General features: G+C 44.6%; 1 protein-coding gene across 1 annotated transcript in view; it reads right to left on the bottom strand.

Annotated features, from left to right (window-relative positions):
* Positions 1 to 4845: 4845 nt before the first annotated feature.
* Positions 4846 to 23177, bottom strand: part of nudt14 (nudix (nucleoside diphosphate linked moiety X)-type motif 14) — a 67723-nt gene continuing 49391 nt past the window's right edge. Inside the window, exons 3-5 of the mRNA XM_056295033.1 lie at positions 9996 to 10060; positions 9035 to 9335; positions 4846 to 5484 (exon numbers count right to left, since the gene is read on the bottom strand). Of these exons, the coding sequence (XP_056151008.1) occupies positions 5235 to 5484; positions 9035 to 9335; positions 9996 to 10060 (616 nt within the window). The 3' untranslated portion in view covers positions 4846 to 5234. The remainder of the gene's footprint in view (positions 5485 to 9034; positions 9336 to 9995; positions 10061 to 23177) is intronic.

Genomic DNA, 23177 nt, shown 5'->3' with positions numbered 1-23177 from the left:
ATATCAGTGTCACCATCGTTGCGCAGCTATGTTTAAAATTGATCTCAGGTCGGAGATTGAGGGCTCGATTTCACTAAACAGCGAGATTTATTTAAAAATGCATGACTGGGAAATGTGCGTTCTTTCAACAACGAACTGAGCAACTCAAATCTGAGGCACTTGAAACAATACGGGAGTAACTGTGGCTAAATTATTAGTATTATTATTTCATTTCCCCCCCTTTTTCTCCTCAATTGTACTGCCAATTACCCCACTCTTCCGAGCCGTTCCAGGGTCGCTGCTCCAACCCCTCTGCCGATCCGGGGAGGGCTGCAGACTACCACATGCCTCCTCCCATACATGTGGAGTCACCGGCCGCTTCTTCTCACCTGACAGTGAGGAGTTTCACCAGGGGGACGTAGCACGTTGGAGGATCACGCTATTCCCCCCAGTCCCCCCTCCCCCCCAACAGGTGCCCCGGCCGACCAGAGGAGGCGCTAGTGCAGCGACCAGGACACATACCCACATCCCGCTTCCCACCCGCAGTCACGGCCAATTGTGTCTGTAAGAACGCCAGACCAAGCCGGAGGTAACATGGGGATTCGAACCGGCGATTCCCATGTTGGTAGGCAACGGAACAGACTGCCACACCACCCGGACGCCCCGTGATTGAATTATCTAACCCACAGCTGCCCACTGCTCCTATACAACAGGATGGATTAAAAGCAGGAAACAATGTCATAGCAACCGTACTGCTGTACGATGAGGAAATAAAGTGGCTTTCTAACTTTCTGACACGTCACACACTGACGACTCTGTACTGGCCTGTGGAAATGTCTGTAAGAGACACAAACACCAACCATGTCATGTAGTGCCATCAGAGGCTTCAGTGGAGTTCTCCTTCCAGCTGCTCTCACTGCTGTACACCCAGCCACATCTCACTCACACTAACCAACACACCATTAAAATAAGGGAACTCAGGTTTCACTTATGGCGACTTATGGTTTTACTTATGACTCCCCAATATCCCCAATACTACTCTTCTGGAGCCCCAAAAGCCATCCTGAGACTTCAGAAGATGAGCTCCTATCCATAATGTCAAGCATGGAGAAAACAAACCCGCAAGCATGAATTTCAGAAAAGGAACAAATGAAGCGCTCGGTATACCAAGGACATATATGATGATGAACTTCCGCCAGACATTCGTGGGAACACTATAACACAGGGGCCTCAGAGAATGAGACAAGGATCCCCCAAACCTCCCTTAAGGAGGTCCACGGTCATAATTTTAACAGATGCTTTTGAGATGAACTGGAGAATTCAGAAGAACAAACCAGTTTGCGAGCAGTAAATGTAGCGCTCGTGAGATAAAATGATTGAATGTAAGCATGAAAGGTTTACAAACCCTTTCACTGCCTCTCGTTTTCATTGTCTTGACGCCTGAAATGTAAGTAATGCTGACAGGTAAGCCCAGGACTTTTCTTTAATGAAAGTCTCATTCACAGAGATTGCATGCCAGGCTGTCAGACAGTAAAAACTACAGAACCTGAAACACTGCAGACGTGCGAACACCCGTGACTGGAGGGACTCAGACTTGTGAACTTCCTGTGAATGGAGGGACTCAGACTTGTGAACACCCCGTGACTGGAGGGACTGTGGCACACAGGTGGGGACGCCCCCGTAGTCCAATGGTTACAGCTCACACCACATAATCGCAACCATCGCTGGTTCAATTCCAGCTGGCCAACTTTGCTTCATGTCATCCCCCCCCCCCATGTCCTGTCTGCCAGTGGTGTAGTGGAGGGTACACCCACCTCTTATTCTGTCCATTTACAGTATAATCACCTCTCAGACAAAGAGCCACTGAAATATATAGGAGAGTAAACCCACTTTCTCCTGAGTCTTCTACCAGCTAGGTGGCAGTATGCTCACCTCCTCCACGACCACCAAACCACTGGCGTCACTGCCTGACAAGGGTAAACAATACACAAGGCTCAGCGTTTTCAGTTTTTATCGATTTTCACTGAAAAATACCCAGATTTTTTAGAAAGAGCAGATCGGCTTAAACTGATTTTCACCCGCATTTCGTGTTTCCACGGATCCAAAATTCGTCCCTGTTCGTGTGAGGTTATGTAACAGTGTCTTCTTGTGGCGAAATTCGGCATGCTGGATGGCTTTGAAAAATAAAAACCGAAAACGCCGAGCCTTGAAAATGGACAAAAAAATAATCTTAAAAAAAAAAGACAAAGAGAAAGTGATTTGGCGTCAAAAATGCACAATGAATTAAAGGTTGTCTGGCTACCGTACCAAAAAGAAAAAGAAAAAAGCTAACTTGGTTTGGAATTTAATTAAATTCCTCTAATTAACACTAGTCCCATAAAAACACAGATTGAATCAACAAATGCTCTCTTTTAATATTTTATCTTTAAGAAATCAACGACATAGGATTTCACTGAATCAGTTCCCGGTAACAAACTACCCCCTGGTAACGAACAGCCTTGCACCAATAGATGAACAGAAACGAACAAAACCAAACAGAGATCCAAGATCCGCTGTGCGGGCCGGTAGGGAGACGCTATGTGGGGCAGTGTGGTTGAAAATTAACGGATTCACAAACCAAAAGAAGTCCACTGCAAAGATCAACAAAACAACCCTAAACACAGCCCGTCCCCCACAGACGCCCGTCCATACTCTCCAGAAACAGGTTGTCAAGTAGTTAAGTTAGCTCCACCTTTTCTTTTCTAAAGAGGTATTAGAAAACATTGCACTTAAAATTTCACTTAATTACAACCCCAGATGAGGTTGACAATTTTTCAAGAGACAGAATAATTTAGATAGATAGATAGCTAGCTAGATAGATCAATAGCTAGATAGATAGATCAATAGCTAGATACTTTATTATTGCCACACAACAGTGTTGGTGGTATTTAAAATAGTGATAATTATCCATCTTATCCAGGCGTGTGAGTCTATCTGCAGCCTAAGACACATGTTTCATTCAGTGTGTTTGTGCGGACAAACCTTCCAGCAGACGACGTCTACAGCAGGTGTAGTGGTCAACACTCATTCAATGTATGACCTGCTATTCTACATCCGTCTGTGTATTTTTGTTTCTTCCTCATTTCTAACAGTGTGACATTTTGGAGGTATGTTATCTAGCTTGTAAAAATAACAGGTTCTGCATGAATGCTTCCATATTCTCTAAAATGTCAGTGACTCCCTCACTATCATAACATCTATGGAATAACAAATGGAGTTTCAGCCCTTTTGGGTCCAAACAAGTGGCAACTAGCAAAAGTAGTAGGCGTTTAGTTTCTTAGAAGGATTCCTGCTGCGTTTGTTCTTATAGTAGATATAGGTTTTGACAAAACGAACGCTAAAATTAAATCAGTCATTCACGATCCCTGAATAGAGCTATAGGTGTGACTTGTTTGGTCCTGAGATCTTGGTGAACTGTTTTTGCAGTCCACTTCATGAGATTATCTTCCCGTCTTTATGGCCAACAACAGTTTGAACAATTTCTCTTTAATATTCTCAGTGGAACTAACTATACATAGCTCTTTGAATAGTAATGGCAACTCTATACCCCAACTTCCTTAATATTTACTAAATTACAACCTGACTTAACTGTCTACCAACACCATCAGTTGCATATTAGCTGTAAATTTCAGGTTAGACGTGAGAATCAAGTTTTACTGGAGACCGCCCAAAACCACTGTCTGCAAAGAGTCATTACAGGGCAACGCTAGGCTACATGACATCTTTCCATAACTGTTCTTAATGTTGTAGTTCTGCTGCTTCGGGGCATACCAAAACATGAACCGCATACAGCTAACACCGATTTAAGACGAATTTAATGAAATCTAGATGACGAGAGCCTTACGGGACAGAGGGTTACATGAGCGGGAATGGTACTGGAGAGGGCAACATCATACTCGGCATGTGTGCAAGCGACAATACAAAGGCAATCTCCATATGAAAAGGCTTGACAGTATGGAGTGAACACAACCAGTGTGGCAACTCCACATCTCGTACAACGTGGACATGTTCAGTTGGCTCTGTGGGTTTAAACGAAAGCTTTTGCTTTTTTTTTTGTTGGCATTTTTCTGATGCTTTTCTGTTGTTCCCCGTTCTTGTGTCATCTATTACCACAAGGATGTAATCCTTCCTGATAAGAAGGCGAAAGCTGTTTCGGCATAGTCCACAGTGGTATTATCAGAACTCATCTCCCAGAACAAAGGGCTTTCTTATGTGCTGTTCAGGAAGTTGTGTCACAATAGATGCAGACAATTCACTGACACACTACATGCAGATGTATCAAGTTCTGAAAACAAATCGGATCTTTTTGACATGTTCCTCATTGTGAAAATGCCACCAAAATTACAGTCATAGACACACTTATCTGCACTTTCTGTAGATGCATCTGATGAAGACTGTACTTGAGTACTGTAAAGTGCCTAAAGTGAACTAGTACTATACAAGTGCTGGTTCACTTTTGAGTACTATACAAGTGCCTAAAGTGACGTAGTAATACCATTACTGCAAATTGAGTTCTTGGAGGAATATTTCTGTCAACAAACCCTCACACAGTTTTCAGATGGTCGGTAGAGTAAAACACTCCATTTTGTCCTCTGGAAATTCACAGCTCTACTTTCAAAATATATTGCGAATAAGTGGCCATGTTATTTCAGCAACGCCAATTGATTTTACAGTATGGGGTACTATGAGAAGTATTGCTTAAGGGCCGTGGGTCACCAAGAACATGAGTGAAGCGTGCCTGAAGAAGTGGTGGAACATAAAGCTCGCGTGTCACTCTGTCAGAAAGACTCGCCGCTGACTAAGCGCTGGTCGACGTTCCTGAATCGTGGCTCAATCAAAGGCAGGTGATCGAAGCCGAAGGAGACCAGTGACACAACCATTTATGTAAAATGGCACTATAAATAAAATAATAAACATTTTAAAACATCATGAAGCGAAAAATAAAATAAAAATAGAAGTGACCTCCAGCATATGGCATTTTTTTTATGAAAAATAATCAAAATCACACAACTCTTAGATGGAGGAAACTTAAAGATATGTGTTGGCGAAGAGCCAAGGTGGCCATCCTTCATCATATACCAGTGAGTGAAAAAGTGATAAAGGATGTAGAGCCTGAAGGGAAGGGTGGATGTACTGGGCCAGTGCCTGACTTAATTTAATCATGGATGGGGAAATGATAGCAGGCGGGGGGGTGAGGCAGGGTTGCTTGGTGTCAGTTAGACATTTGTGGAGATCTTGTACTTGGGCGACATGTTATTGTGGAACCAGATGAAACTGAAGATGACACCCATGGTCTTGGGAATCTTCTCATTGTAAGCGAATGTCATGGCCTCATGAAGGGGTATCTTGACTACCTCAATCAGCTCTCCCTCCTGCGGCTCACCTCCGCCCTCACCGACACGATTGTCATCAGACACTTCAGCATAGAACATGGTCTGCTTGGAGCCTGTCACACCCACACCTGACCTGGAGAAAAAAAAGCAAGGAAAAGAGGAGCGCAAAATATGTTGTAAGAAAGATAAGTCAACTGTGCAGCCAAGTATTTTTTACATGCACACATGTAAAGTTCCACTAGGCTCTGTTTTGGTACCGCTCTCATTTCCGAAGATCCTCATTGAATATTCTTCGTACATTAAAGATACGTCAAAGATCTTCGTACATTCCATCTCGGGCACTTCGCTCTCAAAATACAGGGCTCCTGTGTGTACCCAAAGGTAAAAAGAAGTCAGCTGGTGGCAGGGCCTTTTCCTATCAGGCTCCGTTCTTGTGGAATAACCTGCCATCAGACAATCCGAGTCTGTTGAGTCCTTTAAACCCACACTTAAAACTAATCTTTTTGCCTTAAGCTACAATTAGTTGCCTTTAAGTTGAGTGCTTCACAACCTGTACTGCATGGTGGGTCGATTTCTGTCTCAATGAATTTACCAACCACTGTTCTGCCGACGAGATTATAGCGTATATACTTAGCACAAGAAGTAAAGAAATTTGTGTTTGGTAGATTATTTCTTTGTTGTAACAATGCTTCTTGGCAGTAAATCTTATACCATTGGAAATTCTGTTTATTTCCCTTTTAAATGGGGCCACATTTGTAAGGAACATGCATTTGTGGGATGAGCAGCACAGCTGAGTATGTGGGTTGCGCCCATGAAAAATTTGCCAAATCTTTTCTGCCAATACCCAACAGCTTATTTTGCTGTTGCTATTGACTCTTGTTTTGAGCTTCTGGTACCCCAGGTGCTGACAATCAGGTGCCTGATATAAGATTTATTGCCAAGAAGCATTGCTACAACAAAGACATAATCTATCAAACACACATTTCCTTACTTTTTGTGCTAAATTTAGATTATTGACTATTGCAAACCGTTCTCTTCTCTCACGTCTTTTCTCTTTCTGAATGTCTTTCTCTCTTTCCTTTGTGAATGTTTTATTTTCTTTCTCTTCTCACGTGTATGTGAATGGTGTGATGTGAGTCTCCCATGTGCACGTGTTGTCTGTCCTCCTTCCAGGTCTCCATGGTGATGGTGGTCACCACCTGGATTGCTGATTGGCATCCTCCTCATCATTCATTCATTCATCATCAGCTGCTTCTCTGGGGTCGGGTCGCGGTGGCAGCAAGCTAAGTAGGGCACTCCAGATGCCCCTCTCCCCAGCAACGCCCTCCAGCTCCTCCTGGGGGATCCCAAGGCGTTCCCAGGCCAGATTGGACATGTAGTCTCTCCAGTGAGTTCTGGGTCTACCCCGGGGTCTCCTCCCAGTTGGCCGTGCCTGATAAACCTCCAAAGGAAGGCACGCGAACCACCTCAACTGGCTCCTTTCGACACGAAGGAGCAGTGGCTCTACTCCAAGCTCCCTCCGGATGTCCGAGCTCCCTCCGGATGTCTGAGCTCTTCCCCCTATCTCTAAGGCTGAGCACAGACACCCTACGGAGGAAGCTAATTTCAACCGCTTGTATCCGCAATCTCACCATTTCAGTCACCACCCAAAGCTCATGACCATAGGTGAGGGTTGGAATGAAGATCGACTGGTAAATTGAGAGCTTTGCCTTCCGGCTCAGCTCCCTCTTCACCACAACAGTCCGGTACAACATCCACATTACTGCTGATGCTGCACCAATCCTCCTGTCAATCTCCCGCTCCATCCTACCCTCACTCGAGAACAAGACCCCGAGATACTTGAACTCCTTCACTTGAGGCAACAAGTGAATTCATATTCACTTGTTGCCTCGTCATATTATATATCTTATAAATCCACTGTAATTTTGTTATCCTGTTTCAACATTGCATCCTCCTCTCTCTTAGATGTGTGACTAATGAGTTTTCTTGTCTCTTATTCTGTGTATGTGAAATGTGTGATGTGAGTCTCCCCTGTGTGCATGTGTAATCTGTCCTCCTGTGAGGTCTACATGGTGATGGTGGTCACGTGGCTCGGGTCCTGGGCTGTTCCAGTGGTGTCTGGACACTGCTTGGCATCCTCCTCATCATATTCTTCATACATTTTATAAGTCCATTATAATCATGTTATCCTCTTTCACTGTTGTATTGTGTAAATTGTGTAAACACAACATCCATTGCACATTGTCCATCTTGGGAGAGAGATCCTCCTCTGTGGCTCTCCCTGAGGTTTCTTCCTATTTTTTCTCCCTGTTAAAGGGTTTTTAGGGAGCTGTTCCTTATCTGATGAGAGGGTCTAAGGACAGGATGTTGTGTTGCTGTAAAGCCCCCTGAGCTAATGTGTAATTTGTGATATTGGGCAATACAAATAAAATTGACTTGACTTCTCTTTTATAGGCCACATGGTCATCATGATTCATCATGCTGTGTCACGGGGGTGCAGGAATTGAGGACCCAAGTGCAGACGAGGTAACAGGTGAAACAAAATGCACTTAAAGAGGGAGCACACACATAACAACGACAACAAAGTGAGAGGAGGCTTGGGAGTCAAATCAAAAGCATGTTGTTGAGAGTTATCAGTCTGAGCAGTGCAGGTGCTACCGTCTACTGTTCAGCCTTTTGCATTTCTGCCATTTTTAGCGAAAGCATCCTCAGGTTGCTGACCAGGAATATCTTTAAAGAGGGATGGTCTTGCTGCACCAGATCCTTCACTACTTATGAAACCATTCAAGGTCTGTCAACGGTAGGTTCTAAATATATTATCACATGCCATTTTCCAGTGTGGGAAGATGGCGGTGCAAACCCACGTATGCAGCGGCTTCACCCAGTACTGACTATTCAGTGTCTCTGTCCATGTCTGCATCTGCGTCTAAGTTTGTGTCATCATGTGACGTTTTTATTTTGATCTTCGATTTTTTTCCCCCCGTTTAATGGCTGGGAGAACTGCCGTTGGATCGGCTGAGAGAGCTTGGTCAGCTGCGTCCTGTGGGCTCAGGGACCACGGCTCTGCACCTGAGAGGACACCGGTGGTGGTGGCCTCGCCTAGCGTTGACTGTGTAGTGTTTTTGTCTGCATCTGCGTTTGTGTCGTCGCGTGGAGTGCACGGGAGGTGTGTCGAGAGTGTCTGGCTGGGACAGCTGGTGTTGGATCGGCTGAGGGAGCCTGGTCTGCTGCGTCCGGTGGGCCCAGGGACCACGGCCCTGCCTGGAGCTGCTCCCGAAGAGGAAGCACCGAGGGCGGTCTGACAGGACGTGGAAGCGGGGCAGGCTAAGCTAACTGCTAGCCCATGCAGACCGGAAGTTCTGACAGTCATCCTGGCTGGCGTTTGTTCTCTGGATGGTGGAATTCTTGAACTGTGTTGTTAACTGTTGTTTTTTTTTGTTGCTTTATTCTCTCTGTTTTTGTATTTTTCGGTGGTGTCGTTTTTGGAAATTTTGGATATGAGTTTTGATGTTTTGTGTTGCACTGCTGTGGGCTGGGTGAAATGAAATTGTGTTTCTATTGTGTACGCAAGTACATGATAGAAATGACAATAAACTGTTCTTGATTCTTGATATAGAAAATATAGAGAGAGGATGCACAATGTTCAGTTCTTAACAGCCACACACCCACAACCACAGACTAACCTATAAGAAGTGATCCTCCTCAGTTTGGAAGCGGGCACATCGTAGCCACACTCTTCCAGCACTTCCTGCCGGGCGATCTCCTCCAGGGAGAGGTTGGGCTTGTCCACCAGCCCTGCGCAAAGCTCATACGTCACCCCTGCCGAGGCCGGGGGCTGCGGAGAAGAGCTTCCCCTCTCTGAGACCGTTTGGCCCTCCTGAGATTCTGCAGCAGCAGCCTTGGCTGCCGCCGCCACACCCTCAGCTTGCTCAGCAGGCTCAGGGGGTTGAGGCTTGGTCCTTTCCCACTCACACATGTATACTGCTGCAGGCGGAATATCAGACGGATAAGGGACATTGTATACCTGCAACACATCACTTCTCAAGTGCAGAAATTTGGAGGAACAAGGCAAACTTGCAAATGTGTTAAATAACCATGGCTGAGGATAGAACGAGTTAAGAGTAACTTCTGGCTAAGATGTATTGGTTAAACAAATGAAATATATTCAGTTATCAAACGCTATTCAGCTAAACACTACATGAAACTATTTTCACACAACCAAAGCAGACAGCTCAGTTATAAAAGTATCATGAAGCCATCAAACCAGCGACAGCATTGTAAGTTGTGAACAAAGTGTGATTTCGTTCACACAATGGCTAATTCTTTCATAAGTAAAAGAAGAGAAGAGAAAAAAAAATCTATCCATGCAAAGACTTCCTTGAATTTAGCACACTGCAGCGCCGAGAAGTCCCTGGTGAGCTCCTCACAAAGGAGGTTGGGTTGCTTTGTAATGGGACCTCTTGTGATCTATTTATGAGACCGCATTGTTGCTCACATCCAGTCCAGTAAACAAGGACGCCGGGGGAACTGCTTCTTAACAAATGCACACACCAGCACTGTCAGTTAACTAGAGGTGGCTTAGATAGAAGGTGTCAGAGCACCAGTTTTCTTTTGGAAGAAATGGGAAAAAGGTTGATGATTTACCTGGGCGGAACTGCTTGACCAAGACGAAACAGTGCGAGGTGGTGTTGAAGATCAGCACAGACACACTGAGGAGGGGAGAGAGGAAGTAATCATCAGGATCAAAGAAAATCATAATCAGGGAGTAATTCAGTTTTACAATTTTACAAATCTAGGTATATTAGACACCGAAAGAATGGAGAAGAAACAGCTTCCATACTGATGTGTGTGTGTGGTGGTGGTGGTGGTGGGGGGGGTAAAAGAGAGAGACAGATAATTTCCCCCCTTTTTCTCCCCAATTGTACCCGGCCAATTACCCCACTCTTCCGAGCTGTCCCGGTCTCTACTCCACCCCCTCTGCCGATCCGGGGAGGGCTGTAGACTACCACATGCCTTCACCTGACAGTGTGGAGTTTAGCCAGGGGGACGCAGTGCATGGGAGGATCACACTATTCCCCCCAGTTCCCTCACCACCCCGAACAGGCACCCTGACCAACCAGAAGAGGCGCCAGTGCAGCGACCAGGACACATACCCACATCCGGCTTCCCACCTGCAGACACGGCCGATTGTGTCTGTAGGGACGCCCAACCAAGCCGGAGGTAACACGGGGATTCAAACCGGCGATCCACTTGTTAGTAGGCAATGGAACAGACCACTACGCCACCTGGACGCCCGTGAATGCTTTCTAACGCTACTGCATATTAAACCATGTCGTCATTATTGTGTTCTTGTCCCATACTCTGTTTTCATTTTTTTGTTGTTTGGATAAGTTGTTTTGTGCATTAGAAATCTTCCATGGGGGGGGGCGGGCGGGCATCCGGGTAGCGTAGTGGTCTATTCCGTTGCCTACCAACACAGGGATCACCGGATCGAATCCCCGTGTTACCCTCCGGCTTGGTCGGGCGTCCCTACAGACACAATTGGCCGTGTCTGCGGGTGGGAAGCCGGATGTGGGTACGTGTCCTGGTCGCTGCACTAGCGCCTCCTCTGGTCGGTCGGGGAGCCTGTTTGGGGGGGAGGGGGAACTGGGGGGAATAGCGTGATCCTCCCATGTGCTACGCGTCCCCCTGGTGAAATTCCTCACTGTCAGGTGAAAAGAAGCGGCTGCTGACTCCACATGTATGGGAGGAGGCATGTGGTAGTCTGCAGCCCTCCCCGGATCGGCAGAGTGGGTGGAGCAGAGACCTGGGCGGCTCGAAAGAGTTGGGTAATTGGCTGGATACAATTGGGGAGAAAAATGGGAGAGAAAAAAATGTTGAGAGGAAAAAGTTCTTAAATAGCTTTTATAAAAAAATTTTTTATGATCAGTAGTTTTTATTTCCCTTTAACACAAATACAGGCCATGACATCACACATGGATTACAGAGATGGAAGGAACAATGTAACAGGGCCTACTATACAATATCAAGAGACAGACACATTTGGATTAAGGGTGATCATAAGACGAGTCTTGACAGTATACAAGACAATAGGAACAGCAGAGAGAAAATAAAACAAATAAAAACATATTTGGCAGATAGAGAGTAGTCTATAAATAGATGTTAAGATATAGATTAGTTGTCTCAGATTACATGGGGCCTCTAATGAAGGAAATATAGTGCGTCCACTTGGCCTCGTATTTCTCCAGCTGGTTGATGAGTCTAGAGGAGAATCGCTCGTGTGCTGCCACAGTTCCCAGATGGGAGAACCATACATTGGTGTGAGGTAGGGTGGCCGACCTCCACTCCGTTACCATGAGCTTTCTGCCCAACATCAGGGCTGTCTGGACCCACTCTGCCCGTGCTCGTGGAAGGGCTTTTAAAGGAGTAGGGTCTCCCAGAACAAAGAGGCTTGGAGAAAATGGGATGTCTGTTGTTAGTGCGAGTTTGATATTCTCATATATAGCTGTCCAGAATTCTTGTGCAACACGGCAAGACCACAGCATGTGGATCAGCATACCCGGGCCCTCCCCACACCTCCAGCAGTCAGGGCTGTCTCTTAGTTTCGCCCTGTATAACCTTGAGGGGGTCCAGTATACCCTGTTCATTATTTTGAACTGTACTAATCTTGTCCTGAGTTCCCGTGATGTTTTCTTAGAATTCCTTAAAATGTTTTCCCACTCCTTACTGGTAAAGGCAAGATTAAGATCGATCACCCAGATTAACTTTAAATTTGAAGCTTCATGGCCTGTGCCAAACACCTTAACTATACCCAACAGTACATCTGAACTAGGCGGGGTTGTGGAGATAGACCCAAAAGTTTGAGACAAGAGGTGCCTTAGTTGAAGATATCTTCGGAACTGCTGTTGGGGGAGGCCATACTGTTGCACAAGCGCCGTGAATGATTTCATCGTACCACCTTCATCATATAGCTTTTTGGGCTTTGTAAATGTATCAAAGTAGAGTGAAGTGGCATACTTTGGAAAGATTATAGGAAAAAAGGAATAACATGAAAACAAATCCGAGGGGTGAGATACTTTGACCACACTGTGCACCATGAGGAAGAGGAGGAGCAGTAAAATTACAATCTTTTTTCAACACATAAAACTCAGAAACAACTAGCTAAATATACATGGCAAGGACTTTATATTGAGGCAGGAGCCAGATAACAAGTTACTGCTTTACCTTCCTGCCACAGTAACAGTTAACAAGTCACTGCTTTACCTTCCTGCCACAGTAAAAGTTAACAAGTTACTGCTTTACCTGCCTGCCACAGTAACAGTTAACAAGTCACTGCTTTACCTGCCACGGTAACAGTTAACAAGTTACTGCTTTACCTGCCTGCCACAGTAACAGTTAACAAGTCACTGCTTTACCTGCCCGCCACAGTAACAGTTAACAAGTCACTGCTTTACCTGCCTGCCACGGTAACAGTTAACAAGTCACTGCTTTACCTTCCTGCCACAGTAACAGTTAACAAGTTACTGCTTTACCTGCCTGCCACAGTAACAGTTAACAAGTTACTGCTTTACCTTCCTGCCACAGTAACAGTTAACAAGTTACTGCTTTACCTTCCTGCCACAGTAACAGTTAACAAGTCACTGCTTTACCTTCCTGCCACAGTAACAGTTAACAAGTTACTGCTTTACCTGCCTGCCACAGTAACAGTTAACAAGTCACTGCTTTACCTGCCCGCCACAGTAACAGTTAACAAGTCACTGCTTTACCTGCCTGCCACGGTAACAGTTAACAAGTCACTGCTTTACCTTCCTGCCACAGTAACAGTTAACAAGTTACTGCTTTACCTGCCTGCCACAGTAACAGTTAACAAGTTACTGCTTTACCTTCCTGCCACAGTAACAGTTAACAAGTTACTGCTTTACCTGCCTGCCACAGTAACAGTTAACAAGTCACTGCTGCTAAGGTAAAGCAGTAACTTGTTAACTGTTACTGTGGCAGGAAGGTAAAGCAGTGACTTGTTAACTGTTACTGTGGCGGGCAGGTAAAGCAGTAACTTGTTAACTGTTACTGTGGCAGGAAGGTAAAGCAGTGACTTGTTAACTGTTACTGTGGCGGGCAGGTAAAGCAGTAACTTTTTAACTGTTACTGTGGCAGGAAGGTAAAGCAGTAACTTGTTAACTGTTACTGTGACAGGAAGGTAAAGCAGTGACTTGTTAACTGTTACCGTGGCAGGTAAAGCAGTAACTTGTTAACTGTTACTGTGGCAGGAAGGTAAAGCAGTGACTTGTTAACTGTTACTGTGGCAGGCAGGTAAAGCAGTAACTTGTTAACTGTTACTGTGGCAGGAAGGTAAAGCAGTAACTTGTTAACTGTTACTGTGGCAGGCAGGTAAAGCAGTAACTTGTTAACTGTTACTGTGGCAGGCAGGTAAAGCAGTAACTTGTTAACTGTTACTGTGGCAGGAAGGTAAAGCAGTGACTTGTTAACTGTTACTGTGGCAGGCAGGTAAAGCAGTAACTTGTTAACTGTTACTGTGGCAGGCAGGTAAAGCAGTAACTTGTTAACTGTTACTGTGGCAGGAAGGTAAAGCAGTGACTTGTTAACTGTTACTGTGGCAGGCAGGTAAAGCAGTAACTTGTTAACTGTTACTGTGGCAGGAAGGTAAAGCAGTAACTTGTTAACTGTTACTGTGGCAGGCAGGTAAAGCAGTAACTTGTTAACTGTTACTGTGGCAGGAAGGTAAAGCAGTGACTTGTTAACTGTTACTGTGGCAGGCAGGTAAAGCAGTAACTTGTTAACTGTTACTGTGGCAGGAAAGTAAAGCAGTGACTTGTTAACTGTTACTGTGGCAGGCAGGTAAAGCAGTAACTTGTTAACTGTTACTGTGGCAGGCAGGTAAAGCAGTAACTTGTTAACTGTTACTGTGGCAGGAAGGTAAAGCAGTGACTTGTTAACTGTTACTGTGGCAGGAAGGTAAAGCAGTGACTTGTTAACTGTTACTGTGGCAGGCAGGTAAAGCAGTAACTTGTTAACTGTTACTGTGGCAGGAAGGTAAAGCAGTGACTTGTTAACTGTTACCGTGGCAGGCAGGTAAAGCAGTGACTTGTTAACTGTTACTGTGGCGGGCAGGTAAAGCAGTGACTTGTTAACTGTTACTGTGGCAGGCAGGTAAAGCAGTAACTTGTTAACTGTTACTGTGGCAGGAAGGTAAAGCACTGACTTGTTAACTGTTACTGTGGCAGGCAGGTAAAGCAGTAACTTGTTAACTGTTACTGTGGCAGGCAGGTAAAGCAGTAACTTGTTAACTGTTACTGTGGCAGGAAGGTAAAGCAGTGACTTGTTAACTGTTACTGTGGCAGGAAGGTAAAGCAGTGACTTGTTAACTGTTACTGTGGCAGGCAGGTAAAGCAGTAACTTGTTAACTGTTACTGTGGCAGGAAGGTAAAGCAGTAACTTGTTAACTGTTACTGTGGCAGGCAGGTAAAGCAGTAACTTGTTAACTGTTACTGTGGCAGGAAGGTAAAGCAGTGACTTGTTAACTGTTACCGTGGCAGGCAGGTAAAGCAGTGACTTGTTAACTGTTACTGTGGCGGGCAGGTAAAGCAGTGACTTGTTAACTGTTACTGTGGCAGGCAGGTAAAGCAGTAACTTGTTAACTGTTACCGTGGCAGGTAAAGCAGTGACTTGTTAACTGTTACTGTGGCAGGCAGGTAAAGCAGTAACTTGTTAACTTTTACTGTGGCAGGAAGGTATAGCAGTGACTTGTTAACTGTTACTGTGGCAGGAAGGTAAAGCAGTAACTTGTTATCTGGCTCCTGCCTCAATATAAAGTCCTTGCCATGTATATTTAGCTAGTTGTTTCTGAGTTTTATGTGTTGAAAAAAGATTGTAATTTTACTGCTCCTCCTCTTCCTCATGGTGCACAGTGTGGTCAAAGTATCTCACCCCTCGGATTTGTTTTCATGTTATTCCTTTTTTCCTATAATCTTTCCAAAGTATGCCACTTCACTCTACTGTTACTGCTTTACCTGCCTGCCACAGTAACAGTTAACAAGTCACTGCTTTACCTGCCACGGTAACAGTTAACAAGTCACTGCTTTACCTTCCTGCCACAGTAACAGTTAACAAGTTACTGCTTTACCTGCCTGCCACAGTAACAGTTAACAAGTTACTGCTTTACCTGCCTGCCACGGTAACAGTTAACAAGTCACTGCTTTACCTTCCTGCCACAGTAACAGTTAACAAGTTACTGCTTTACCTTCCTGCCACAGTAACAGTTAACAAGTTACTGCTTTACCTGCCCGCCACAGTAACAGTTAACAAGTCACTGCTTTACCTTCCTGCCACAGTAACAGTTAACAAGTCACTGCTTTACCTGCCACGGTAACAGTTAACAAGTTACTGCTTTACCTGCCACGGTAACAGTTAACAAGTTACTGCTTTACCTGCCACGGTAACAGTTAACAAGTTACTGCTTTACCTGCCACGGTAACAGTTAACAAGTCACTGCTTTACCTGGCACGGTAACAGTTAACAAGTTACTGCTTTACCTGCCACAGTAACAGTTAACAAGTCACTGCTTTACCTGCCACGGTAAAAGTTAACAAGTCACTGCTTTACCTTCCTGCCACAGTTAACAAGTTACTGCTATACCTGACCACCACAGTAACAGTTAACAAGTTACTGCTTTACCTGCCACGGTAACAGTTAACAAGTTACTGCTTTACCTGCCTGCCACAGTAACAGTTAACAAGTTACTGCTTTACCTGCCTGCCACAGTAACAGTTAACAAGTTACTGCTTTACCTGCCACGGTAACAGTTAACAAGTCATTGCTTTACCTTCCTGCCACAGTAACAGTTAACAAGTTACTGCTTTACCTGCCTGCCACAGTAACAGTTAACAAGTCACTGCTTTACCTTCCTGCCACAGTAACAGTTAACAAGTTACTGCTTTACCTGCCTGCCACAGTAACAGTTAACAAGTTACTGCTTTACCTGCCTGCCACAGTAACAGTTAACAAGTTACTGCTTTACCTGCCTGCCACAGTAACAGTTAACAAGTTACTGCTTTACCTGCCCGCCACAGTAACAGTTAACAAGTTACTGCTTTACCTGCCTGCCACAGTAACAGTTAACAAGTTACTGCTTTACCTGCCACGGTAAGAGTTAACAAGTCACTGCTTTACCTTCCTGCCACAGTAACAGTTAACAAGTTACTGCTTTACCTGCCTGCCACAGTAACAGTTAACAAGTTACTGCTTTACCTGCCACGGTAACAGTTAACAAGTTACTGCTTTACCTTCCTGCCACGGTAACAGTTAACAAGTTACTGCTTTACCTGCCTGCCACAGTAACAGTTAACAAGTTACTGCTTTACCTTCCTGCCACAGTAACATTTAACAAGTTACTGCTTTACCTTCCTGCCACAGTAACAGTTAACAAGTTACTGCTTTACCTGCCTGCCACAGTAACAGTTAACAAGTTACTGCTTTACCTGCCTGCCACAGTAACAGTTAACAAGTTACTGCTTTACCTGACCACCACAGCAACAGTTAACAAGTTACTGCTTTACCTTCCCGCCACAGTAACAGTTAACAAGTTACTGCTTTACCTGCCACGGTAACAGTTAACAAGTCACTGCTTTACCTTCCTGCCACAGTAACAGTTAACAAGTTACTGCTTTACCTGCCTGCCACAGTAACAGTTAACAAGTTACTGCTTTACCTGCCTGCCACAGTAACAGTTAACAAGTTACTGCTTTACCTTCCTGCCACAGTAACATTTAACAAGTTACTGCTTTACCTTCCTGCCACAGTAACAGTTAACAAGTTACTGCTTTACCTGCCTGCCACAGTAACAGTTAACAAGTTACTGCTTTACCTGCCTGCCACAGTAACAGTTAACAAGTTACTGCTTTACCTGACCACCACAGCAACAGTTAACAAGTTACTGCTTTACCTTCCCGCCACAGTAACAGTTAACAAGTTACTGCTTTACCTGCCACGGTAACAGTTAACAAGTCACTGCTTTACCTTCCTGCCACAGTAACAGTTAACAAGTTACTGCTTTACCTGCCTGCCACAGTAACAGTTAACAAGTTACTGCTTTACCTGCCTGCCACGGTAACAGTTAACAAGTCACTGCTTTACCTTCCTGCCACAGTAACAGTTAACAAGTTACTGCTTTACCTTCCTGCCACAGTAACAGTTAACAAGTTACTGCTTTACCTGCCCGCCACAGTAACAGTTAACAAGTCACTGCTTTACCTTCCTGCCACAGTAACAGTTAACAAGTCACTGCTTTACCTGCCACGGTAACAGTTAACAAGTTACTGCTTTACCTGCCACGGTAACAGTTAACAAGTTACTGCTTTACCTGCCACGGTAACAGTTAACAAGTTACTGCTTTACCTGCCACGGTAACAGTTAACAAGTCACTGCTTTACCTGGCACGGTAACAGTTAACAAGTTACTGCTTTACCTGCCACAGTAACAGTTAACAAGTCACTGCTTTACCTGCCACGGTAAAAGTTAACAAGTCACTGCTTTACCTTCCTGCCACAGTTAACAAGTTACTGCTATACCTGACCACCACAGTAACAGTTAACAAGTTACTGCTTTACCTGCCACGGTAACAGTTAACAAGTTACTGCTTTACCTGCCTGCCACAGTAACAGTTAACAAGTTACTGCTTTACCTGCCTGCCACAGTAACAGTTAACAAGTTACTGCTTTACCTGCCACGGTAACAGTTAACAAGTCATTGCTTTACCTTCCTGCCACAGTAACAGTTAACAAGTTACTGCTTTACCTGCCTGCCACAGTAACAGTTAACAAGTCACTGCTTTACCTTCCTGCCACAGTAACAGTTAACAAGTTACTGCTTTACCTGCCTGCCACAGTAACAGTTAACAAGTTACTGCTTTACCTGCCTGCCACAGTAACAGTTAACAAGTTACTGCTATACCTGCCCGCCACAGTAACAGTTAACAAGTTACTGCTTTACCTGCCTGCCACAGTAACAGTTAACAAGTTACTGCTTTACCTGCCACGGTAAGAGTTAACAAGTCACTGCTTTACCTTCCTGCCACAGTAACAGTTAACAAGTTACTGCTTTACCTGCCTGCCACAGTAACAGTTAACAAGTTACTGCTTTACCTGCCACGGTAACAGTTAACAAGTTACTGCTTTACCTTCCTGCCACAGTAACAGTTAACAAGTTACTGCTTTACCTGCCTGCCACAGTAACAGTTAACAAGTTACTGCTTTACCTTCCTGCCACAGTAACATTTAACAAGTTACTGCTTTACCTTCCTGCCACAGTAACAGTTAACAAGTTACTGCTTTACCTGCCTGCCACAGTAACAGTTAACAAGTTACTGCTTTACCTGCCTGCCACAGTAACAGTTAACAAGTTACTGCTTTACCTGACCACCACAGCAACAGTTAACAAGTTACTGCTTTACCTTCCCGCCACAGTAACAGTTAACAAGTTACTGCTTTACCTGCCACGGTAACAGTTAACAAGTCACTGCTTTACCTTCCTGCCACAGTAACAGTTAACAAGTTACTGCTTTACCTGCCTGCCACAGTAACAGTTAACAAGTTACTGCTTTACCTGCCTGCCACAGTAACAGTTAACAAGTTACTGCTTTACCTTCCTGCCACAGTAACATTTAACAAGTTACTGCTTTACCTTCCTGCCACAGTAACAGTTAACAAGTTACTGCTTTACCTGCCTGCCACAGTAACAGTTAACAAGTTACTGCTTTACCTGCCTGCCACAGTAACAGTTAACAAGTTACTGCTTTACCTGACCACCACAGCAACAGTTAACAAGTTACTGCTTTACCTTCCCGCCACAGTAACAGTTAACAAGTTACTGCTTTACCTGCCACGGTAACAGTTAACAAGTCACTGCTTTACCTTCCTGCCACAGTAACAGTTAACAAGTTACTGCTTTACCTGCCTGCCACAGTAACAGTTAACAAGTTACTGCTTTACCTTCCTGCCACAGTAACAGTTAACAAGTTACTGCTTTACCTGCCTGCCACAGTAACAGTTAACAAGTTACTGCTTTGCCTGCCACGGTAACAGTTAACAAGTTACTGCTTTACCTTCCTGCCACGGTAACAGTTAACAAGTTACTGCTATACCTGCCTGCCAAAGTAACAGTTAACAAGTTACTGCTTTACCTTCCTGCCACAGTAACAGTTAACAAGTTACTGCTTTACCTGCCTGCCACAGTAACAGTTAACAAGTTACTGCTTTACCTTCCTGCCACAGTAACAGTTAACAAGTCACTGCTTTACCTGCCACGGTAACAGTTAACAAGTCACTGCTTTACCTGCCCGCCACAGTAACAGTTAACAAGTTACTGCTTTACCTTCCTGCCACAGTAACAGTTAACAAGTTACTGCTTTACCTTCCTGCCACAGTAACAGTTAACAAGTTACTGCTTTACCTGCCCGCCACAGTAACAGTTAACAAGTCACTGCTTTACCTGCCACGGTAACAGTTAACAAGTCACTGCTTTACCTTCCTGCCACAGTAACAGTTAACAAGTTACTGCTTTACCTGCCTGCCACAGAAACAGTTAACAAGTCACTGCTTTACCTGCCACGGTAACAGTTAACAAGTCACTGCTTTACCTTCCTGCCACAGTAACAGTTAACAAGTTACTGCTTTACCTGCCTGCCACAGTAACAGTTAACAAGTTACTGCTTTACCTGCCTGCCACAGTAACAGTTAACAAGTTACTGCTTTACCTGCCACGGTAACAGTTAACAAGTCACTGCTTTACCTTCCTGCCACAGTAACAGTTAACAAGTTACTGCTTTACCTTCCTGCCACAGTAACAGTTAACAAGTTACTGCTTTACCTGCCCGCCACAGTAACAGTTAACAAGTCACTGCTTTACCTTCCTGCCACAGTAACAGTTAACAAGTCACTGCTTTACCTGCCACGGTAACAGTGAACAAGTTACTGCTTTACCTGCCTGCCACAGTAACAGTTAACAAGTCACTGCTTTACCTGCCACGGTAACAGTTAACAAGTCACTGCTTTACCTTCCTGCCACAGTAACAGTTAACAAGTTACTGCTTTACCTGCCTGCCACGGTAACAGTTAACAAGTCACTGCTTTACCTTCCTGCCACAGTAACAGTTAACAAGTTACTACTTTACCTGCCTGCCACAGTAACAGTTAACAAGTTACTGCTTTACCTGCCTGCCGTAGTAACAGTTAACAAGTTACTGCTATACCTGCCACGGTAACAGTTAACAAGTCACCGCTTTACCTTCCTGCCACAGTAACAGTTAACAAGTTACTGCTTTACCTTCCTGCCACAGTAACAGTTAACAAGTTACTGCTTTACCTGGCCGCCACAGTAACAGTTAACAAGTCACTGCTTTACCTTCCTGCCACAGTAACAGTTAACAAGTTACTGCTTTACCTTCCCGCCACAGTAATAGTTAACAAGTTACTGCTCTACCTGCCCGCCACAGTAACAGTTAACAAGTCACTGCTTTACCTGCCCGCCACAGTAACAGTTAACAAGTTACTGCTTTACCTTCCCGCCACAGTAACAGTTAACAAGTCACTGCTTTACCTGCCTGCCACAGTAACAGTTAACAAGTCACTGCTTTACCTGCCTGCCACAGTAACAGTTAACAAGTCACTGCTTTACCTTCCTGCCACAGTAACAGTTAACAAGTTACTGCTTTACCTGCCCGCCACAGTAACAGTTAACAAGTTACTGCTTTACCTTCTTGCCACAGTAACTGTTAACAAGTTACTGCTTTACCTGCCTGCCACAGTAACAGTTAACAAGTTACTGCTTTACCTGCCCGACACAGTAACAGTTAACAAGTTACTGCTTTACCTGCCCGCCACAGTAACAGTTAACAAGTTACTGCTTTACCTGCCTGCCACAGTAACAGTTAACAAGTCACTGCTTTACCTGCCCGCCACAGTAACAGTTAACAAGTTACTGCTTTACCTTCCTGCCACAGTAACAGTTAACAAGTTACTGCTTTACCTTCCTGCCAAAGTAACAGTTAACAAGTTACTGCTTTACCTGCCTGCCACGGTAACAGTTAACAAGTCACTGCTTTACCTGCCTGCCACAGTAACAGTTAACAAGTCACTGCTTTACCTGCCCGCCACGGTAACAGTTAACAAGTTACTGCTTTACCTGCCTGCCACGGTAACAGTTAACAAGTCACTGCTTTACCTGCCTGCCACAGTAACAGTTAACAAGTCACTGCTTTACCTGCCTGCCACAGTAACAGTTAACAAGTTACTGCTTTACCTTCCTGCCACAGTAACAGTTAACAAGTTACTGCTTTACCTTCCCGCCACAGTAACAGTTAACAAGTTACTGCTTTACCTTCCTGCCACAGTAACAGTTAACAAGTTACTGCTTTACCTGCCTGCCACGGTAACAGTTAACAAGTCACTGCTTTACCTGCCTGCCACAGTAACAGTTAACAAGTCACTGCTTTACCTGCCTGCCACAGTAAAAGTTAACAAGTTACTGCTTTACCTTCCTGCCACAGTAACAGTTAACAAGTTACTGCTTTACCTTCCCGCCACAGTAACAGTTAACAAGTTACTGCTTTACCTGCCTGCCACAGTAACAGTTAACAAGTTACTGCTTTACCTGCCTGACACAGTAACAGTTAACAAGTCACTGCTTTACCTGCCCGCCACGGTAACAGTTAACAAGTTACTGCTTTACCTTCCTGCCACAGTAACAGTTAACAAGTTACTGCTTTACCTTCCTGCCACAGTAACAGTTAACAAGTTACTGCTTTACCTTCCTGCCACAGTAACAGTTAAGTTACTGCTTTACCTTCCTGCCACAGTAACAGTTAACAAGTTACTGCTTTACCTGCCCGCCACAGTAACAGTTAACAAGTTACTGCTTTACCTGCCCGCCACGGTAACAGTTAACAAGTCACTGCTTTACCTGCCTGCCACGGTAACAGTTAACAAGTTACTGCTTTACCTTCCTGCCACAGTAACAGTTAACAAGTTACTGCTTTACCTTCCTGCCACAGTAACAGTTAACAAGTCACTGCTTTACCTGCCTGCCACGGTAACAGTTAACAAGTTACTGCTTTACCTTCCTGCCACAGTAACAGTTAACAAGTTACTGCTTTACCTTCCTGCCACAGTAACAGTTAACAAGTTACTGCTTCACCTTCCTGCCACGGTAACAGTTAACAAGTTACTGCTTTACCTGCCCGCCACAGTAACAGTTAACAAGTTACTGCTATACCTGCCCGCCACAGTAACAGTTAACAAGTCACTGCTTTACCTGCCTGCCACAGTAACAGTTAACAAGTTACTGCTTTACCTTCCCGCCACAGTAACAGTTAACAAGTCACTGCTTTACCTGCCCGCCACAGTTACAGTTAACAAGTCACTGCTTTACCTGCCTGCCACAGTAACAGTTAACAAGTTACTGCTATACCTTCCTGCCACAGTAACAGTTAACAAGTCACTGCTTTACCTGCCCGCCACAGTAACAGTTAACAAGTCACTGCTTTACCTGCCCGTCACAGTAACAGTTAACAAGTTACTGCTTTACCTGCCCGACACAGTAACAGTTAACAAGTCACTGCTTTACCTGCCCGCCACGGTAACAGTTAACAAGTTACTGCTTTACCTTCCTGCCACAGTAACAGTTAACAAGTTACTGCTTTACCTTCCTGCCACAGTAACAGTTAACAAGTCACTGCTTTACCTGCCTGCCACGGTAACAGTTAACAAGTTACTGCTTTACCTTCCTGCCACAGTAACAGTTAACAAGTTACTGCTT

The sequence above is a fragment of the Lampris incognitus genome, chromosome 15 (genome assembly GCF_029633865.1).
Source record: "Lampris incognitus isolate fLamInc1 chromosome 15, fLamInc1.hap2, whole genome shotgun sequence".
Taxonomy (NCBI): domain Eukaryota; kingdom Metazoa; phylum Chordata; class Actinopteri; order Lampriformes; family Lampridae; genus Lampris; species Lampris incognitus.
Note: the sequence above shows the minus strand (reverse complement) of the source record. Positions and strands in the feature narration are given on the sequence as shown.